The sequence below is a fragment of the Atractosteus spatula genome, chromosome 25, assembly GCF_055471065.1.
Source record: "Atractosteus spatula isolate fAtrSpa1 chromosome 25, fAtrSpa1.hap1, whole genome shotgun sequence".
NCBI lineage: Eukaryota > Metazoa > Chordata > Actinopteri > Semionotiformes > Lepisosteidae > Atractosteus > Atractosteus spatula.
In genome coordinates this window covers 430,116-448,146 of record NC_142730.1, presented here as the reverse complement: position 1 = coordinate 448,146, position 18,031 = coordinate 430,116, and the positions used below count along the sequence as shown (strand labels likewise).

At 43.7% G+C, this 18,031-nt stretch overlaps 2 protein-coding genes across 2 annotated transcripts in view; one reads left to right on the top strand and one right to left on the bottom strand.

The window, feature by feature from the left end:
• Positions 1-6,240, bottom strand: part of LOC148814910 (B-cell receptor CD22-like) — a 65,213-nt gene extending 58,973 nt beyond the window's left edge. The window contains exons 1-6 of the mRNA XM_088905192.1: positions 6,180-6,240; positions 5,668-5,813; positions 4,204-4,560; positions 3,273-3,539; positions 2,511-2,777; positions 1,594-1,857 (exon numbers count right to left, since the gene is read on the bottom strand). Coding sequence (XP_088761318.1) covers positions 1,594-1,857; positions 2,511-2,777; positions 3,273-3,539; positions 4,204-4,560; positions 5,668-5,722 — 1,210 coding nt within the window. The 5' untranslated portion in view covers positions 5,723-5,813; positions 6,180-6,240. The remainder of the gene's footprint in view (positions 1-1,593; positions 1,858-2,510; positions 2,778-3,272; positions 3,540-4,203; positions 4,561-5,667; positions 5,814-6,179) is intronic.
• Positions 6,241-10,297: 4,057 nt separating this feature from the next.
• Positions 10,298-16,628, top strand: LOC148814909 (B-cell receptor CD22-like). The gene is made up of 8 exons (XM_088905197.1): positions 10,298-10,444; positions 11,746-12,132; positions 13,318-13,584; positions 14,091-14,354; positions 14,739-14,829; positions 15,619-15,670; positions 16,155-16,285; positions 16,467-16,628. The coding sequence occupies exons 1-8, from the start codon at positions 10,390-10,392 to the stop codon at positions 16,531-16,533; spliced, it is 1,314 nt and encodes a 437-aa protein (XP_088761323.1). The 5' UTR covers positions 10,298-10,389; the 3' UTR covers positions 16,534-16,628.
• The last annotated feature ends 1,403 nt before the right edge of the window (positions 16,629-18,031 follow it).

Genomic DNA, 18,031 nt, shown 5'->3' with positions numbered 1-18,031 from the left:
GAGTGAAATCTGAGCACATGGTCAGCATGTGTAAGTACACAGAGACTCTTCCTGGGGGAAGGTATCCCATGTAAGCAAATGCATTTCCAAAAGTAAGGCAAGCAAAACGTTAGGATATATAGAAAATATATTGCTGCTCTAGAGATAGTTGAGAGAAGATCAACCAGATACATTCTGGGTTTAAAGGAATGTCCCACACGCACAGGCTGAAGCAACTGTGCCTTTTAAGCCTTGAACAGAGGAGACCTGATCCAAGTATTGAAACTCCCCCTAGGTATTCAAAAGCAGTGACGAATTCAACCCAGTGGGCTTCTTCAGATTTGGAGTAATACTGACTAGAGAAAATGAAGACGCAGTTAGCAGTCCTGCAGTGAACCTCAAGGAGAGAAGAGCTCAGTTACCTCCAGATGCAAATAACAGCCACAGCAGCCCCCACCACCATGACGACTGCAAAAGCCCCAGCTATAGCAGGAACCAGCGATAGGCTTGATTTAGCTGGAAATAAGGAAAAAAACTTGGCTGATGAATGATGCCAGTCAGTGCCTTCAAAACCAACACCTGTCGTTGCCAGCTGAACGTTAAGCCTCCCAGCCCTCTGATGCAGTCCTAGGCATCTAAACTTGGGTTATTTAGCGTTTTCTCATACCGCTACCATTCGTCATGTGGAGAGCCTCGCATCAACTACAACACTTTATGCATGACTTAAAACCTGATGCTTTTTCAGATCTGTAGGTAGAAGGGAAATTCAGCCTTGGCAAGCCTGTAGCTCAGTCAGAGGGGTTTGGTCAGGTCTGAGAGAGCCCAGCGTGGATGAATACTGCGAGAAACCAGGCAGATCTCCTCGTAGCAGAGACTGGACTCTGCATGAGCGTGGTGTCAATCCAGGATGGTAAAGACAAGCCCAAGGGATGTGAACATGGAACAAGAAGAACGGCTTCCATCAGGAATGACCTTAATATAATAATATTTCAAGATGGTGATCCAGTAGCTGGATCTTGCAGAATTCATCCACAAGTTAAGATGCAGCATGCAAGGTAATATTGTAAGGATAGACCTCTATTTAGTCCTGGTCTATCTGGACAACTGCAATTTTCAGAGTCCTGATGTTCTATCAGTTGCACTGTTGTTAATGCAGGACGTGGTGTGAGTTCATTTATCATGTGTTCATCTTATCCTAGGCTCTAATTATGTTCATGGGGATAAATAATGGGAATCTCTAAATCTCTGGGATTAATTCTGTAACATTCTTTATGTCCACTACAAAAAGTCATAATGAAGTTGACGTTGATCTTAAACCAGCTTTAGTTCTTCACTGGAGGGTTTGCAGAGCTGCTGCAGGTCAGGGTGACAGAACTGCCTTCTGTTATTTCACCAGAGGGGCTGATGGACACTGAGGTGGTCTTTTGGCCCACTGACGGTGAAAACACTGTGATTTCAGAATTTAAACTAATTGCCCTGCAGAAAAGAACACAGTGTGCAGAGAATTTGAATCCCTTGTGGACGATTGGATACTTTGTGATCCCATGAAAGTCATCAGTCCCTCTACCTGTCAGCACTGCCTGCTTCCTGTACAAACTGCAGTGATGTACTTACACAGCACGCTCACAGTGACAGGTACAGAGCTGTTACTCCCAATCTCATTCTGTGCTTCACAGTAGTACTGTCCACTGCCTGCAGAGCTGGTGTTAATGATGGTGTAGCTGGGTCCTTTATATAATGGACCAGTTCCATTGATCTTAAACCAGGTGTAGTTCTTCACTGGAGGGTTTGCAGAGCTGCTGCAGGTCAGGGTGACAGAACTGCCCTCTGCTATTTCACCAGAGGGGCTGATGGACACTGAGATGCTCCTGGGGGCATCTGAAAGAGAATGATGTTAAGGTTTATAGGTAGAACAAAGGTTCAGCAGTTAATAGGAAATCAAAGCTGTGTTGGTCAGAGGCAATGGAGATGGAGATACCTCACTAACAGAATTATTTCACTGACACTGAAGTGCTCCTTGATGTTTCTGGAAGAGGATACAGTCTGTGATCATTCATTTAATGCTTTGAGTCAAACACTGTAAAAATGGACAGAAGCATTTTTGTGCAGTAAGACAAATTTCCATTCATGTAGAAGAATTTTCTTCTAAAACATTTCAGTTTGGTATAACAAACAGACTGAACACAACCTAGAGGAAAGTATTTGAAGAAATATGTGTTCCAAGCCTATGACATTCTGCACAGCTGTATTCATGTTCATGAGGACTGTTGACCTTTAAAGTGACCCATGACCTTTGAAGAACTACAAGTGCTTCCCAGGTCAGCTGTTCCTGAGGAAGCTGCAGTGGAAACATGGGCTGCCACCTGTAGCTACACCTTGAAGTAGAGATGAGGAGGGGGTGTGAGTTCAGCACCCTAGAACAATCAGTCTTGATAATAGAGGCTAATATTATCATAAACACAGAGAAGAGGCTGATGATCCATTAACACTGAACTAACACAGAGACAGACACAGAGAGAAATGATATTTACATTTGACATCAAGCTGTATTGGTGCACTTTGCTTTTCTCCAAGGCTGTTGTTTGTTACACAGAAATACTGTCCGCTGTCATCTGGGGATATTTTTAGAAAAGAGTAAACTGCTGTCTTTTCCTGCAAAACAAAGTTCCTGTTTCCTTTAAACCAGCTGTAGTTCTTCACTGGAGGGTTTGCAGAGCTGCTGCAGGTCAGGGTGACAGAACTGCCTTCTGCTATTTCACCAGAGGGGCTGATGGACACTGAGGTGCCCTTGGGGGCATCTGGAAGAGAAAGACATATTTGTAAAAAAACAAATAAACAAATAATTAATTACCTGAATATCTCTTGTGGGGTTAAGGGGTTTAGGTTTTGCTTCCAGTGACTCTGAGATGTCCCCCAATGTGTCCTGGACAAGTCTGGGGGTACAGTTTGGGGTGTCGTACCCCAGACTGGTCCAGGAGGAAGTGTTCTGTTCATTTCCCTCTGAAAACTTTGAACAGGACTGCTGTTTCCTTTCTGTGTATCTGACACTGAGGGCATTTTTAGACAGAAAGACATCAGATTTATCTTTATTTTAATAAAATTGTTACATATATTTGAAACTGCACATAAATGTGTTAAATATTTCAGACCGTAACAATCCGCACTTGACGGGTAAGAGGAAACCCCTAAAGATACTCCCCCCAGATCCCCCATTCTGAGATGCTTCACTGCTCAGCCCTGTATCCCAGCTGTGACCCATTCCTGTAGAGAGCAGAGGGACACACAGTACTCACACTGAACATCCAGAGGGAACGGTGGAGATCTGCTGCCTGTAGTGTCTCTAGGAGCACAGGAGTAAAGTCCAGAGTGTCCAGAGGAAACAGGATTGAAGTGAAGTGTGTTTGCTGCTGTCTGTGTGTGTGGGAGGGGCTGGTCATTCTTAAACCAGGTGAGCTGTGTCTGTGCTGGAGAGCAGTTCCCTGTGTCACAGGTCAAGGTCACACTGTCTCCTTCTCTCACTGCTGTAGTCTCCCCTGATGGGCTCCTCCGCACCTTGAATTCTGCAGGACAATGAAAAAGGTGTTCAAGTGATATGTTGAAGTTTATATTTTAAATAAATTAGACCTTGGTAATCAATAAAGACTAATAAGTAATTTTATTAATGTTTATATTACACTTTGGTTGCTAAAGTAAAATAAATTTAGCACTGAATGTGTTGTACTGTATATATTTAATGTGAAAAGGATAGTATTATTTTATATAAATCCTTTGAGATTGTAAAGATTAAACGTTTCCAACCAAAAAAAAATTAAAACTTCAATGAAAACGATTGTATTTGAGATGTTTCTCTATATAGGAACAAGTAAAGGTTTATTCCATGCTGAAAAGAGAAGAAAAACAATGTTTAAGCTGTGGAGCCTTCTTCATATATATTTATGTAGAAATATATATGTGCAGGGTGTAACTTAAGCACAAAGATAGTGAAGATCTCTGGTCTACTCTGAATACTTGTGGCTTGATGAATTCCACAGGTATGCTCACTATTTCAAGACCTAACATCTTATAAATATGTTTCCTGTTTTAACTGTGACACTTGCAAAAACTGGATGATTGGCTGATTCTTCCTGAATCTTTTCTGTTTCAGACACCAGACTGATGGACCAGGTGAACTCAGACTCTTACCCGTTACTGAGAGACTCACTCCAGGAAAACCAGTCCATTTACCTGCAGGATTATTGGTTTCAAATCTGAATCTATATGTCCCCTGGTCAGATGTTCTTATATCCTTTATCTTCAGAGTGCAGGTCTCCTGTTTGTTCCCCAGATACTCTACTCTGCCCCTGTAGTTAATACTGACAGGACCGTGTCCACTGTGGTAAATGTATGTGACTGTATTAGGCTCTGGAATACAGTCTTCATCATTATAACACCACATCACTGTTGTCACTTGGAGTTTATTCTCTCTATACTGTGTATAGGTGTTGGGATAGTCATAGGAACAGGGGATGAGCACAGAGGAGCCTCTCACAGCACAGACAGGTCTCTCTGGATACCACACAGCCCACTGGCCACAGAGGACACCTGCAGAGACACCAGTTCACCCATCAGCACTGACCTGTTAAAATGTAGTAGTAAAGTACCAGTGAAAGAAACGGGTTTGTTTGCCTTTAGTTATGTCCTCATTAATGATTAATTTCTTGGAACAAGAATAATGACTGATCTATTGTTGGACTCAAATCAGTCCTAGTTTGAAAAAAAGTCGCTAAATTGTCTTATGCTTCTATCTCCGTAGTCTGAGTGCTGTTGGGAAATGTTTATTATCCAAACCCAGGAAAGCTTAGAGCTCCACAAAGATGTGAGTGTTACACTGTTGAAGAATGTGCAGTGTAGGTGTGACGGGCCTGAATTTTGTACAGAAATAACAGAAATACAGTCCTTACTGCTGTAACGCGACAGTTGCGTTCTCGTGAGACCTCGCACTATAGAAAATCGTGCAATAAAAATAACGGGGCTTATTGAAAAAATAGGGTTAGGGTCACACCACCAAAAATATGACTCAAAATCGAAACAAATATAGTAGCCTAACGCAAAGCATAGCACAGTTTAATTAAATGTTAAATAATAGCACTCAGACTTGTTCCAGCAATACAGTTTGCTTTCTAATTTTTTCTGCATTGCCTCTAAACAGCATTCAGCTACTCATCAATAGCATTACAGCCAATCCGTGTTGACGAAACGTGTAGTAGCAGAAGTGACTCAACCACGGATTAACTAGAAAGAATAGATCACTGTTGGGTGGAGGTACATATGTCTTGAATCTGTGTAGAATAGGTTTAGTTTTTCATATCAAGTTTAAACATAAAAACAGGAAAAGCAGAAGTGTGTTCATATATAAAATGAAGTGCATTTCTCATGGCATGCTCAATGAGAGTCACTGCATCTTGACTGTAAAAATGCATCTTTACAGTGAAGTGACCGGGGCATCAAGATACTGACTGATGTTTTTGGACAGTAGTTTCCCCCAGAAAGTCACATCATCTTTTTAAATACTTAAAGTTTATTTAGTTTTATACTTGTTCTCTTGCAGTGTCAGAGCAGACTCTAGAGGGCGCTGTTGCTGCCCAGCTGCCTCAGTGGCTGTGTCTCCAGCGAGGGGCTGGTCCACACTGTGCAGGCGCTCAGTCTCACCAGGCAGGATTAGCAGAGTCGCCCCCCATGAGCGGAGGGAGTCTTCAACACCCATGGCTGCAGCTTCTCTTCTCTCCTGCTGCTGGGAGTCCGAGCTCAGTCACACAGGGGATCAGGCAGAGACCCGGGAGAAGAGTCTCTCAGTCCTGCAGGGCGTCAGCATCAACACAGGGTTTTGAAATGTTAATAAAACTTTCAAGGAATTAAAACTTGTAGTTTAGAATATCAGCGATAAGATAAGATTATTTAGAAATGCGATTTAAGAGTCATGTTATTAATACTCTGTAAAATTGGTGCATTCTGTTATAATAAAAAAAGGTTAAGAAACATATAATACAATGTTTAAAAAGTGCCATTAATACAATATAATTAATAAAACAATATGTAAAATAAAAAATTAAACATCAGCAGAATACAGTAGTCAATGAAAAAGAAATTCACTGTAGATTGATACAGAAGTACAGTGTTGTGTGTTACTGTAGAAGGTCAACAGTGCAGTGTCTGTAACTCACCTGTCCAGTTGCTCACTCAGGTCAGTGAAGAGACACAGCTCTGTTCACACACTGTTCTGCTGCCCTACTAACAGCTTTGGAGATGAAATATGAAAAGACTTCACTTCATCAACAGTCTGGTTTTAACTTCTGTTTTTTTTCCAGGAGCCAGGGAAGCAGTGTGAAGCAACAGCTGCCAGAACAAAGTCCTGTTCCTCTATACATGTCCAGAGCACCACTGCTGTCTGTAAGACAGCCCCACCCCTGTGTGAAAGCCCCACCCATTGCTGAACTAGCTCCACCTCTTCATGTGACTGCCCCACCCATTGCTGAACTAGCCCTACCCCTTTGCGTGACTGCCACACCCATTGCTGACGTAGCCCCACCCCTTTGTGTGACTGTCCCACCCCGGTGTGAAAGCCCCACGAATTACTGAACTAGCCCCACCCCTTTGTGTGTGTCCCACCGTTTTGTGAGAGCTCCACCCATTTGTGAACAAACCCAACCCTAACCCTAACCCAACCCTCTTGTGAGAGAACTCCACCCCATGTGAGTGGGCCTCACCCACATGCATGACAGCTCCACCCAGAGAGCTCCACCACCTGTGCATGAGCTCAGAATGTTGTTAACCCTCTACAAGACCAGACCTCTTCCTTTTTGTGCAAGACACCTGAAGGTATTCAGAAAACAGCAGATCTGAGTCTGTGATACTGAGAATCTCTCTCTCTCCAGAGGGTAGATTATACAGTAACACCATCAGGCAGCCAATAAAAAGGACACTATCCATTGTTAACCTCATTAGCCCTGTTCAAGGGGGTTGTTTCGGTTACACTCAGAGCAGTTTTCAAGGGACAGAGAGAGTTTCAACAAGCCCTTACACGATGGCAGAGAAACCAGTTGTGTATTTACCCAGCAGGTAGCAGCAAGCCTTCATCTTCAGCCAACAGATCCAGATCATTCCAAAACATTGTATCACAGACCCAGAAAACTCCCCGTCTGCCAGATCCCCACCTGTTGTTCATTACAATACTATTATACTGTATACTGTATCTATTGCACTGATTTTAGTCTCTTACTGGAGGGCAATAGTCATAATTCTTACCCGACACAGGAAGAGTGTCTCAAGACTTGCCAGTCCATTCCAGACCGCCTTCCAAAACCTTAAACTTCATCCTCTTCTTCAATTCTGTGCATGGAGCTCCCATTTTGTATGCAACAGATAAACACAAATGCATGATTTCATCATCACGTTCACCCTGGCATATTGCAGAAGCTGTCTGATAAACCATAGCATCTTTATCTGTGAAAACGCCAGAGTTTCACATCCCTCTGCAAGTTGCATTTTGTTAGAAAGTTGTCAGTTTGAAAGTTTTTTGCTTTGACAAGGGAAGAACAGGTTCCTCTTCAAACCACAACCGCAATCGGATTTGGACAGAGACAAGTTCCTACTGGAAGAGAGGCACATGCTGACAACAGACACTCCCCCGCTACTACTGTAGCCAGCACACTTCATCTACCAGCCTGACCACCAGTCCTGAGTCAGCCTGGAAAATATTCAGAATTATAAATGCAACTCATTCTTGCTTTAACTGTATCAGTTTAGCAGCTTCTCTCAAATCTTCAAGGTGATGCTACTTTAAAGAGACCTAGAAAGTCCACAGATACACTGAACGGCCCTCCAGGACCAGGACTGGACAGCCCTGTACAGACAATGACTGGCTCTTTAGAACCAGGACTGGACAGCCCTATAGATACTACTGACCAGTCCCTCCATGACCTGGAGTAGATAGCCTGCAGAGAAATTGACCAGTACCTCTAGGGCCAGGACTAGACAGTCCTGCAGACACATTGACTGGCCCTCCAGGACGAGGACCAGACATCCCTGCAGACACACTGACCGGTACCTCCAGGACCAGGACTGGACAGCCCTGCTGGCGCCCTGATCAGCTGCCCTGTTCTTCTTCAGCCAATCACAACAACCCTGAGGCATCTCAGCCGGCTGGTATCCAATCACAGCGAGCTTGGGGAATCTCATCCCTCCCCCAGCTACGCCACAGTGTTTTTCTCAGGTCCTCCTGACTGGGGGAACATGGTATATCAGTGTGAGCACTGTGAAACCCTCTTTCAAACCGATGTGGTCACAAACCATGCACGCAAACCAACATGGTTTCCTTTCCAGCTCTCACTACTGTACATGCAGACACTGCAGAGTGTGTTTGAGAGTCAATACAATAGGACCATAAACCAATCAATTTAGCAAGTCCAGTATTCCACCCATGCATTTCGGCAATCTTGCAAATATGCAGGCATTTTCTGACAGGAAGAAACACAATACATGCAAAACCTTTGTGCTGTGCACAATAAACTCTGTTATCACACAACTGAGACATTATTATGGATATTAATTCCAATTGAGTAGGCTCCAAACCCAGACATGCACACAACCGATTGCTGGATTTTGGAACAATTGCAATGCATCACAATTGACACAGTGCTCCAGACACGATCAGAATTGAACCCTGTGGTTAAGCACCTACAGTACACCAATAAAAAAATACTTCTGAAAAGTTACAGCTAAACAGGATCTGCGTGGGCTGCAGTGTGCAGAGTACCAAAAATCACAGTGATTCAACATTTCTTTGCACAAGAAAAACAACACAGCTCCTGAAAACCTGAAAAAAAACTGGGCTTCTGCTTCTGATATCCACACTGACTGTGACAACACACAGGAAACACTCAAAACCACTTCAGTCCCAGCAGCTTCGTCGTTAGCAGTGTCCATATCGCCTGAAGGGACAGACACACCAACATTAGTGTCGTCTCCCAACACGCATTGAAGCTGCGATCACCTGACTGGTTCATCTGGGTGGGCGATGTCTTCTGGAGGTCAAACTCCAGGTTCCTCCTGATGTCGCCAATATATCAGGGACACCACAGTGGTGCAGTGGTCAACATTGCTGCTTTGCAGTGCTGAAGCCCTGGGTTCAGTTCCTCGGGTGCTGTCTGTGTGGAGTTTGTATGTTCTTTCTGTGTTCACGTGAGTTTCTTCCAGGTGCTCCAGTTTCCTCCCACAGTCCAAACACATGCTGGTGGGTTAGCTGGCTTCTGAGAAAACTGGTCCTAGTGTGAGTGTGTGTGTCTGTGACTGTGTCACCTGTGAAGGACTTGCATCCTGTCTAGGGTGTGTCCAGCCTTGCACCGGTTACTTGCCAGGCCATTACCCTTCTACCTACCCATCTGTGAGCTGTATCCCCTCCTGGGATTTGAACCCAGAAATCCCTTGGGCTCCCAGTACTGTGTCCTGTCCACAACTCTCCACAGTACGGTCTCCGGGAGATAGGTGGCAGCACCCTATGAAAAGCAGTCAGAACCTGCCCCCCACAAACAAACCACACACTATTTCTTCACACTGGAAGTCAGCTGCACTGCAATCGACTTCCAGATCCTTTCCTGTCTGCTGTTGTAGGTCCTTCTCCTGGTGTTCGTGAATTGGCTTTTTGTAACGTTTCCTGGAACTGTCCATGATACCAGCTGCACATCTGCACAGGATTGGTCATCAAAGTGGCAGAGACCCCACAGCCTCCTGCCTGTGACGCGGGTGAGGTGCTGGTTGATTAGCTGGTTGAGGGAGCCCCTGATCTCTCGATCTGCGCTCGGCGCTGTTTTGCGAAAGGGGGAGGTCCTCTTGTGGCACAGATCCTGAGAAAAAGAGAAGTGTGAAGGAGCCCGCAGGCGGCCTGTGTCTCGTCTCCGGCGCGTCCAGCAGAGCAGTGTGTGCAGGAGCTCTCTTCCTCAGCGTCACCGGTGAGTCCCAAACCTTCGCACTCATGGGTTTCCTCTCTGCCTGTTCCTGATCGTTCAATTATTTTGGAGAATGTTTGATGTTTCATGTTAAATTAAGTACTTTTCCACTGATGCTTCATGGCAATATTTAATGAAGTTTTGAAAATGTGTTTTTTTGTTTTGCAGACTGAGTGGTTTTTCATGCATCATGTCTTGCTTCCTTATAGGATTACATGTCTCATCACTGAATCATTAATCATTACTATGATAAAGGCTGATTATTACTATAAAGTTTTTATTTTAAGCTATTAACTGATTAGACTTATATGGAAATGTTCTAACACTGACGCCCTGCAGGACTGAGAGACTCTTCTCCCGGGTCTCTGCCTGATCCCCTGTGTGACTGAGCTCGGACTCCCAGCAGCAGGAGAGAAGAGAAGCTGCAGCCATGGGTGTTGAAGACTCCCTCCGCTCATGGGGGGCGACTCTGCTAATCCTGCCTGGTGAGACTGAGCGCCTGCACAGTGTGGACCAGCCACTGAGGCAGCGCCCTCTAGTGTTAAAACTGCTGTAGCACAAGGGCAAAGTGAAAATAGTTCAAATGCAAATCATCCAGAATTCCTTCGGTGCCCCATTTTTTAAATTAAATGTAAGAACATCTATGACTTTGCTGAAAGATAAAACAGTTTAAACAGATGCAGTTGTTTTTTGAGCAAACACAATAGTTTTGTTGAATAATACCAATGTATTTATAGTGAGTGGGCTGTGATGTGATTTTGGAACGAAACCTCTCTCCTACATTAGTATAAGTTAATAACTGTGTTTCAGACAGTCTGTTACCTGAGAGCTTTTTCTTTCGTCAGAACCCATTGATTTATCTTGTGATAGTTCAGTCACTGATTTGATGGTTCCACAATCCCATGCAACTACTGTAGCTGTTACAGCACTACTTAATTGAATGGGAATTCACAGAATCTATTTCCTTTCAATTTTAATACCACATCAGATGCACTCATTATTAAAAGAAGAATGAAGGAATCTCAATTTTGTACTTAATTTCTTTTAACCTAGAATAAATATTCTTTGTACCAGAAAATATAAATCTTCACTACTGCCCTCTGTAACTCCAGCACTCTGAGACCCACTATATGTGCCGGACGTTAGCTTGATTCACCTGCCCGTGAGTCTGCAACTTTCACCAACTCATACTAACGGTCTGGACTGTGTTGTTTCTGCCAGGTTCAGTGGCACTTGTAAATTTCCCTCTTTTTCCATTTTCTCTGAATGTGAAGTTCTTTGACACAGGTGATTCATTTATTTGTTTTAGAGCAGAAGTGTTAAATATCCCACCCACATTAATAAGAGAAATAGCTGCTTCAATCAGTTTCAGAAATTAACTGAAGGTCGTGATTTTAATACTCTTTTATTGTGCTCTGACTTCATGGAATTCGGTCGTGCTTGTTTGTGTTCCGTCAAGCTCTGGTGTAGCAGTCCTATCTATAATAGGCTACTTTAACTAGAGTGTCTTAATAATATCCTGACTGACTACCACCACATGATCAGTCATTTCTCAGCCCCTCCTGGCTGGTCTGCAGCCTCTTTATACAGCAGCTCAGCTCCAGAGTCTGACTTTTCCCCACAGAGGGCTGTGTCTGTGTTCAGAAACTAGACACTTATTTAGTCACGTTGAGCTCCTGTTGAGCCTGTTTCCTGTGTTATGACTGCCTGCTCACACTGTCACTCTGCTGGGCTCTGCTGGGCTGTTAACAGGTCAGTGCTGATGGGTGAACTGGTGTCTCTGCAGGTGTCCTCTGTGGCCAGTGGGCTGTGTGGTATCCAGAGAGACGTGTCTGTGCTGTGAGAGGCTCCTCTGTGGTCTTTAACTGTTCCTATGACTATCCTCAGGACAGTAGAACAGTTCAGTATAAAGTGGACACTGTGCTGTGGTGTAAGGATTCATGTTACATTGGAAAAGAAATGAAAGATAAATTTGTTTACAGCAACGAAAGTGGTTCTGTCTTACCTGAGTACCTGAACAGAACAGAGTATCTGGGGGATAAACAGAACACCTGCACTGTGAAGATAAAGGATATAAGAACCTCTGACCAGGGGGAATACAGATTCAGATTTGAAACCAATGATCCTGGAGGTAAATGGAGTGGTGTTCCTGGAGTGACTCTCTCAGTGTCAGGTAAGATTGGATTTTTGTTTTATAAAAAGTCTGGAATGTTAAAGATAAAAAAAACAGGCAAAACACAACACTGTTCAGTTAAAAAGATTAAACAAATAGACACGCTAGATTTACAAACAACCATTTGATTAATTTTTATTTTCAAGAAACCTTCTTCCTATGTTTTGTAAAAAACAAACATTTTCCCTATAATTAAGACAATTTCTTTGTTGGTGAGCATCCCACTCTAACCAAAGGAACTAAATGTCAGTACTTAGTGTAGGACTTGTTTAGTAAGTTTAGTGTGCTACTTCAATACCATAACTACTGTACAACGTAAAAATCATTAAACTTGTGGAAAGTGATCTGTCAGGGTAACCTAGATGTCGTGATCAATAATTAACAAAGAATACTGTTGTCACTGTCATACTTTTGTACTACATAAAAGTGAAAATTATTATTTGTTTTCTGGGATTTGGGAACTAATTGCAGGGGTTTACATATAATCTTATGGGAATTAATTGTTGATTTATGAATTTTCACCTTACGAACCGTCTTCAAGGCACAAATTACGCTCGCTGGAGATCAAGGTTAAGGTTCGTAATCAAGGCCCATGGAAGATTAAAGATTCAACTGGCCAATGAAACCATTAGGGTGCAAGAACAGAAGACCAGGCCATTCGGTTCATCTGGCTCCTCTGGTGGTTTAGTAGCTAATTGATCCCAGAATCTCATCCAGCTGTGTGTGGAGAGAAGCCAGGGTATCGGCTTTAACAACATGGCTGGGCAGCTTGTTCCACACTCCCACAGCTCTTTGCAAAAAGGGAAAACATGTTGATGTTTTGGGTTTCTATAAAAGTGTTTTTTTCATTTAATTCTTTGTGAAATTCTGTGACAAATTCTAACTTTTCTCCTATTCATAAAAACTCTCTCTGTATTCTTAATGTGGAGTGTGAGGAAAATTCTCTAAAGTTAAGAACCTTTTTAACACAATATCGTTGATTATCAGGGTTTTGGACTGCGATGCATCCAATCCGAGGTGACCCTACTCCTCATGAGCCCGAACTGGACGAAGCAGTTAGAAAATAAATGGATGGGTTTCGGATAGAACGGACCATCCCATTGGAATCATTAATTCTCTAATATTTCAGTAAGGGCTGTGTATATTGTAAAGCAAAAAGAGTGACACTATTTGTTGTTAATGCAGAATTCAAGGTGCGGAGGAACCCATCATGGGAGACTACAGCAGTGAGAGAAGGAGACAGTGTGACCCTGACCTGTGACACAGGGAACTGCTCTCCAGCACAGACACAGCTCACCTGGTTTAAGAATGACCAGCCCCTCCCACACACACAGACAGCAGCAAACACACTTCACTTCAATCCTGTTTCCTCTGGACACTCTGGACTTTACTCCTGTGCTCCTAGAGACACTACAGGCAGCAGATCTCCACCGTTCCGTCTGGATGTTCAGTGTGAGTGTATTCAATCTAATATTTAGGCTTATGTAAGATGTCAATTATTTTAGATATTCTCCACCCAACTACAGTACATTTCTAACTGAGCACCCCAGATGGAGTTCTAAGGCATTTGATGGATTTTATAGATAAAAGATCAAAGTTGGTATTTCTCTGTTTTTAGCTGAGCTCAGATTCTTTAGCTGCTGAAGAGAAACAAGAACAAGTGTTCTTGTGCTTACTGTATAGGACATCAATTTAAGTAATGCATGTAAGCAATTTGTTGTTGATATGGAGTGTTATTTTTCCTTACATATATATGGACAATTTGTTCTTTTCTCAATGTGCACAATGTGTGACTATATTGTAAATTTTCTGAGGACCAAAATTCTAACAGATCCCATCCTAATATAACAGGCATTTTATAAAACTCTTTGTTTCTATGATCATTGTTACTCCTGGGAATACAGCCCTTCAGAGGGCAAAAACTGAGTAATGGTGGACTGTTTCTGATCTTTCACCAGATGCCCCCAAGGGCACCTCAGTGTCCATCAGCCCCTCTGGTGAAATAGCAGAAGGCAGTTCTGTCACCCTGACCTGCAGCAGCTCTGCAAACCCTCTAGTGAAGAACTACACCTGGTTTAAGATCAATGGAACTGGTCCATTATATAAAGGACCCAACTACACCATCATTAACATCAGCTCTGCAGACAGCGGACAGTACTACTGTGAAGCACAGAATGAGATTGGAGGTCTGAACTCTACTGCTGTGAATCTCACTGTAACAGGTACAATTTCTCTAATGAAAAACAATTACAAATCCTAATAGTGTGCTATAACCATCAGACACACTGAGAAAACACTCTTTAATGTCTCCATTGTTTGTTGTTTTCACCTGCTGCCCTGTGTCAATCAGAAAGACAGGAAGTGCACAGGGGAAGACATTTTGTGTGTTAGAAAATCAGAATTATAAATGGTATAACACTCATTTAGATCCCCACATTTAAGAAAATAAGCATTTATGAAAGCATCTTCACTATAAAAAAGTATTTTTTTACAGTCTGCTCCAGATGTTAAGAGAAACATTTTTAACTTCTCTGCTACATTGTGTTGAGCAGAGGTGATATATTTCTAACACACTCCTGTCATTTTCTATCTAATTTGCTCTCCAGCCAGAGGCAGCTCAGTGCTGCTTGCAGCTGTACTGGGGTCTGTGCTGCTGCTCATCGCTGTCTCTGCAGGGACTCTCTTTGCTCTCAGAAGGTGAGGAAGTTCAATGACTTCAACATGCTGTACAAGCCTGTAACTCCCCAGCGATGTCCGTGTCTCTCTGTGTGCTGTGGAAACTGACCCTGAGCTCTGGCTCTTACCTTGACTTCCTGGGAGCTGTGTTACCATCTGTATCTCTGAAAGGGAGCTTCTGTCACTGCTGGTGCTGCTCCTGCCTACAGCCTGAGATCAGCTGGATCAGTCTGTGTTTGGACAAAAAACAAAACTATATGTCAGCACACAGTTCAGAGCTTCTCAGCCTTAGGCCCTTTCAACTTAATCTGTTCCAAGACTTTGTTACAACCAGCTCCCTACATTCAGGATCAGGAGCTGCAGTCCAACCATCAAGGAGCGGTTGTATCAAAACTCTGAAATGGATTACACTAGCTGAATAGCTTGTATTTATATCTCCATTTCCTAAGTGAGTTAATGAGTGAAATGAGAGAAAAAAAGTGAAATTTAATGAGTTCTGTAGTTTAATAGCTTCATTAAAAGGCTGGAGAACAAGATGTGACAGAACATCCATGTGAGAGAGGTGTCCTGTATTTCTTATTGTGAAACCAGTCTGTAGCTCCAGACTGGAAAAGCACAGACGGGTTTGATTTGATCTGATCTGGGGTCTAAACAGCTGTTTCTCCTGTGACACTCACACTAACTGCACACGGACCTGACTGTAGGACCTGTGTGATTGTAAAGCGTGAACAGAGACAGTGTCACAGAGCCAAGAGACAAACCAGCCGCTGACATAACTGTCCTGTTCTTTCCTACCTGTGGTCTCTGAAGGAGGACAGCTGCTCCACCTGGACAGGAGAACAAGAGGGAGGCCCAGACTGAGGTGAGTGTCACTGTCCCGGGACACTGCAGTCACTTTAACAACACAGACCCAGACTGAGGGGAGTGTCACTGTCCCGGGACACTGCAGTCACTTTAACAACACAGACCCAGACTGAGGGGAGTGTCACTGTCCTGGGACACTGCAGTCACTTTAACAACACAGACCCAGACTGAGGGGAGTGTCACTGTCCTGGGACACTGCAGTCACTTTAACAACACAGACCCAGACTGAGGGGAGTGTCACTGTCCTGGGACACTGCAGTCACTTTAACAACACAGACCCAGACTGATTCTGTGAATGTGACAGTATCGATAAAGTTAAAGATTTCTAAGACGATCAATGTATCGTCACACAGATTTCTAAAACATGTTTGAATAAAACACATTTCGGGTTTCTGTGATTTCTCTGCCACATGGAAAAGCACACAGGGAGACAGAGATACAGTGCAGACTGTCTGACATTGTGTTGTTCCTCCTGTGTAAAGGCAGCAGTAGATCACCTGTATGGCAATGTGACACAACCACACACCCCAAAGAGACAGCAGGGCCAGATCGCTCCAGCACAAGAGACTGAGGTCAACTACTCAACAGTGAACTTCAAACCCAAGACACCCAAGTAAGTCTTAAAACCTGTCCTGTCATCAGTGTGCCGAGGTTGTCAAGAAAATATTTCTGTGTTAATGGTGATTGTTGTAGGGGGAACTTTAAGATTCAGTGAAAACAAAGAGAACCTAAAAAAACAGCTCTGAACTCTAATTCCCAAGTCTCTCCACACTAAAATGTTTTATTTTTTACAGAAATGATCTCACCTTTGAAGAGACAGAAGACTCCTCAGTTCTCTACAGCACTATAGTGAAGACGTAGACACTGAAAGAATGACTCACAGTATCTCATTAGAATTTCATGAACATACAAAGTGCTGTGTGCACAGTGTAAATAAATTTTAAAAATTGCAAAAATCACATTTTGTCAGGGCTACAAAAGGAATCTACAATCTAGCTAGGGTGAGAAATCTGGGGTGAGATTGTTGAGGGGGTCTAGAATTCAGCACAGTTCTCACCGTGAGTAGTGCTCTGAGCTCGCTGAGCTGGGCTGGAGCTGAGCTGTGCTGGAGCTGAGGGCTGAGGGCTGAGCTGGGCTGAGCTGGGCTGGAGCTGAGCTGTGCTGGAGCTAAGGGCTGAGGGCTGAGCTGGGCTGGAGCTGAGCTGTGCTGGAGCTAAGGGCTGAGGGCTGAGCTGGGCTGGAGCTGAGCTGTGCTGGAGCTAAGGGCTGAGGGCTGAGCTCTGGGGGTTAGCTGAGCACAGCTGCTGTCAGTTAAGACTGGGGTGAGTATTTCAGGGTCTGGCTAGGACACTTGTGAGCCTTTGGCTTGGAGAGCAGGGAATGTTGGTACAGGCTCAGCTGGGATTCTGTGTTTTTTTTTGTTGCTGGTTTTGTTTTTGTTGCTGGTTAGTGACTTAACCACCCTTTAATCTGTTTGAAAATTCAGGTTAGGCAAGACCCCAGAATAGGAATAGCACTCATCTCTTGGTTAAAGGGTTTATGTGGTAGTGACTTGGGCTCTGGACAGCACTCAAACACCCCTGAAACGCTAGAAGACAAGGCAAACGATCTTGGCTGCGGTGACCAACAACCTGATGTGTCACTATCAGCTAACAGAAATTTAAGTTACAATCAAAATAAGTATTTTCTTCAAAAGGAAGCTGTGGGCTTTCTAAACTTAGACTAGCACATCAATATAAGATCCTGTCAGCTAAACTCATAAAAATCACTGGGTTTCTTTGATCTCTGTGGCCCCAGTAGTCTCCTCATCTGAACCTTTCTGATGACTAGGAACGTGTTCAGTCATTGACAGAACATCACAGCCTGGCTTGAGCTTTCTGGAAACATTACAATTAAAGGCAGTGGGATCCACTTACAATGTTGGCATGAATATTCCCTACAGACTTTTTTAAACTGGTTCTAGGTGGCAGACAGGTAAGGTCTGTGTGTAAAGAGCTACAGAGTCTAGCACTGGGGAAACTGGTGTAAATGGGAACGACAGGAGAGGATCTCCCCCAGTCAGGCAGACTGGACCTGGGCTTTGTCTCCCCCGTGTGGCCGCGCGTTGCACTACATCCCTCGGCGAAAGAGTTTCCTCTCAGACTGCAGAGCTGGTGTCAGTGGGGAAGGTCTGACAGAGCAGGTCTGAGTACCAGCATCACACACAGCCGTCAGGCCCTTTTCTGGGCTCGATTCAGAGCTCTGAGCCACAGGAGCTGCTGGCAGGATCCTCAACTGTTTATTCTGTGCCTACTTCTCTGTAAGGGATTAATTTTTCACAATCATTTCCACTTTTCTACACATCCGAATCCTATACTAA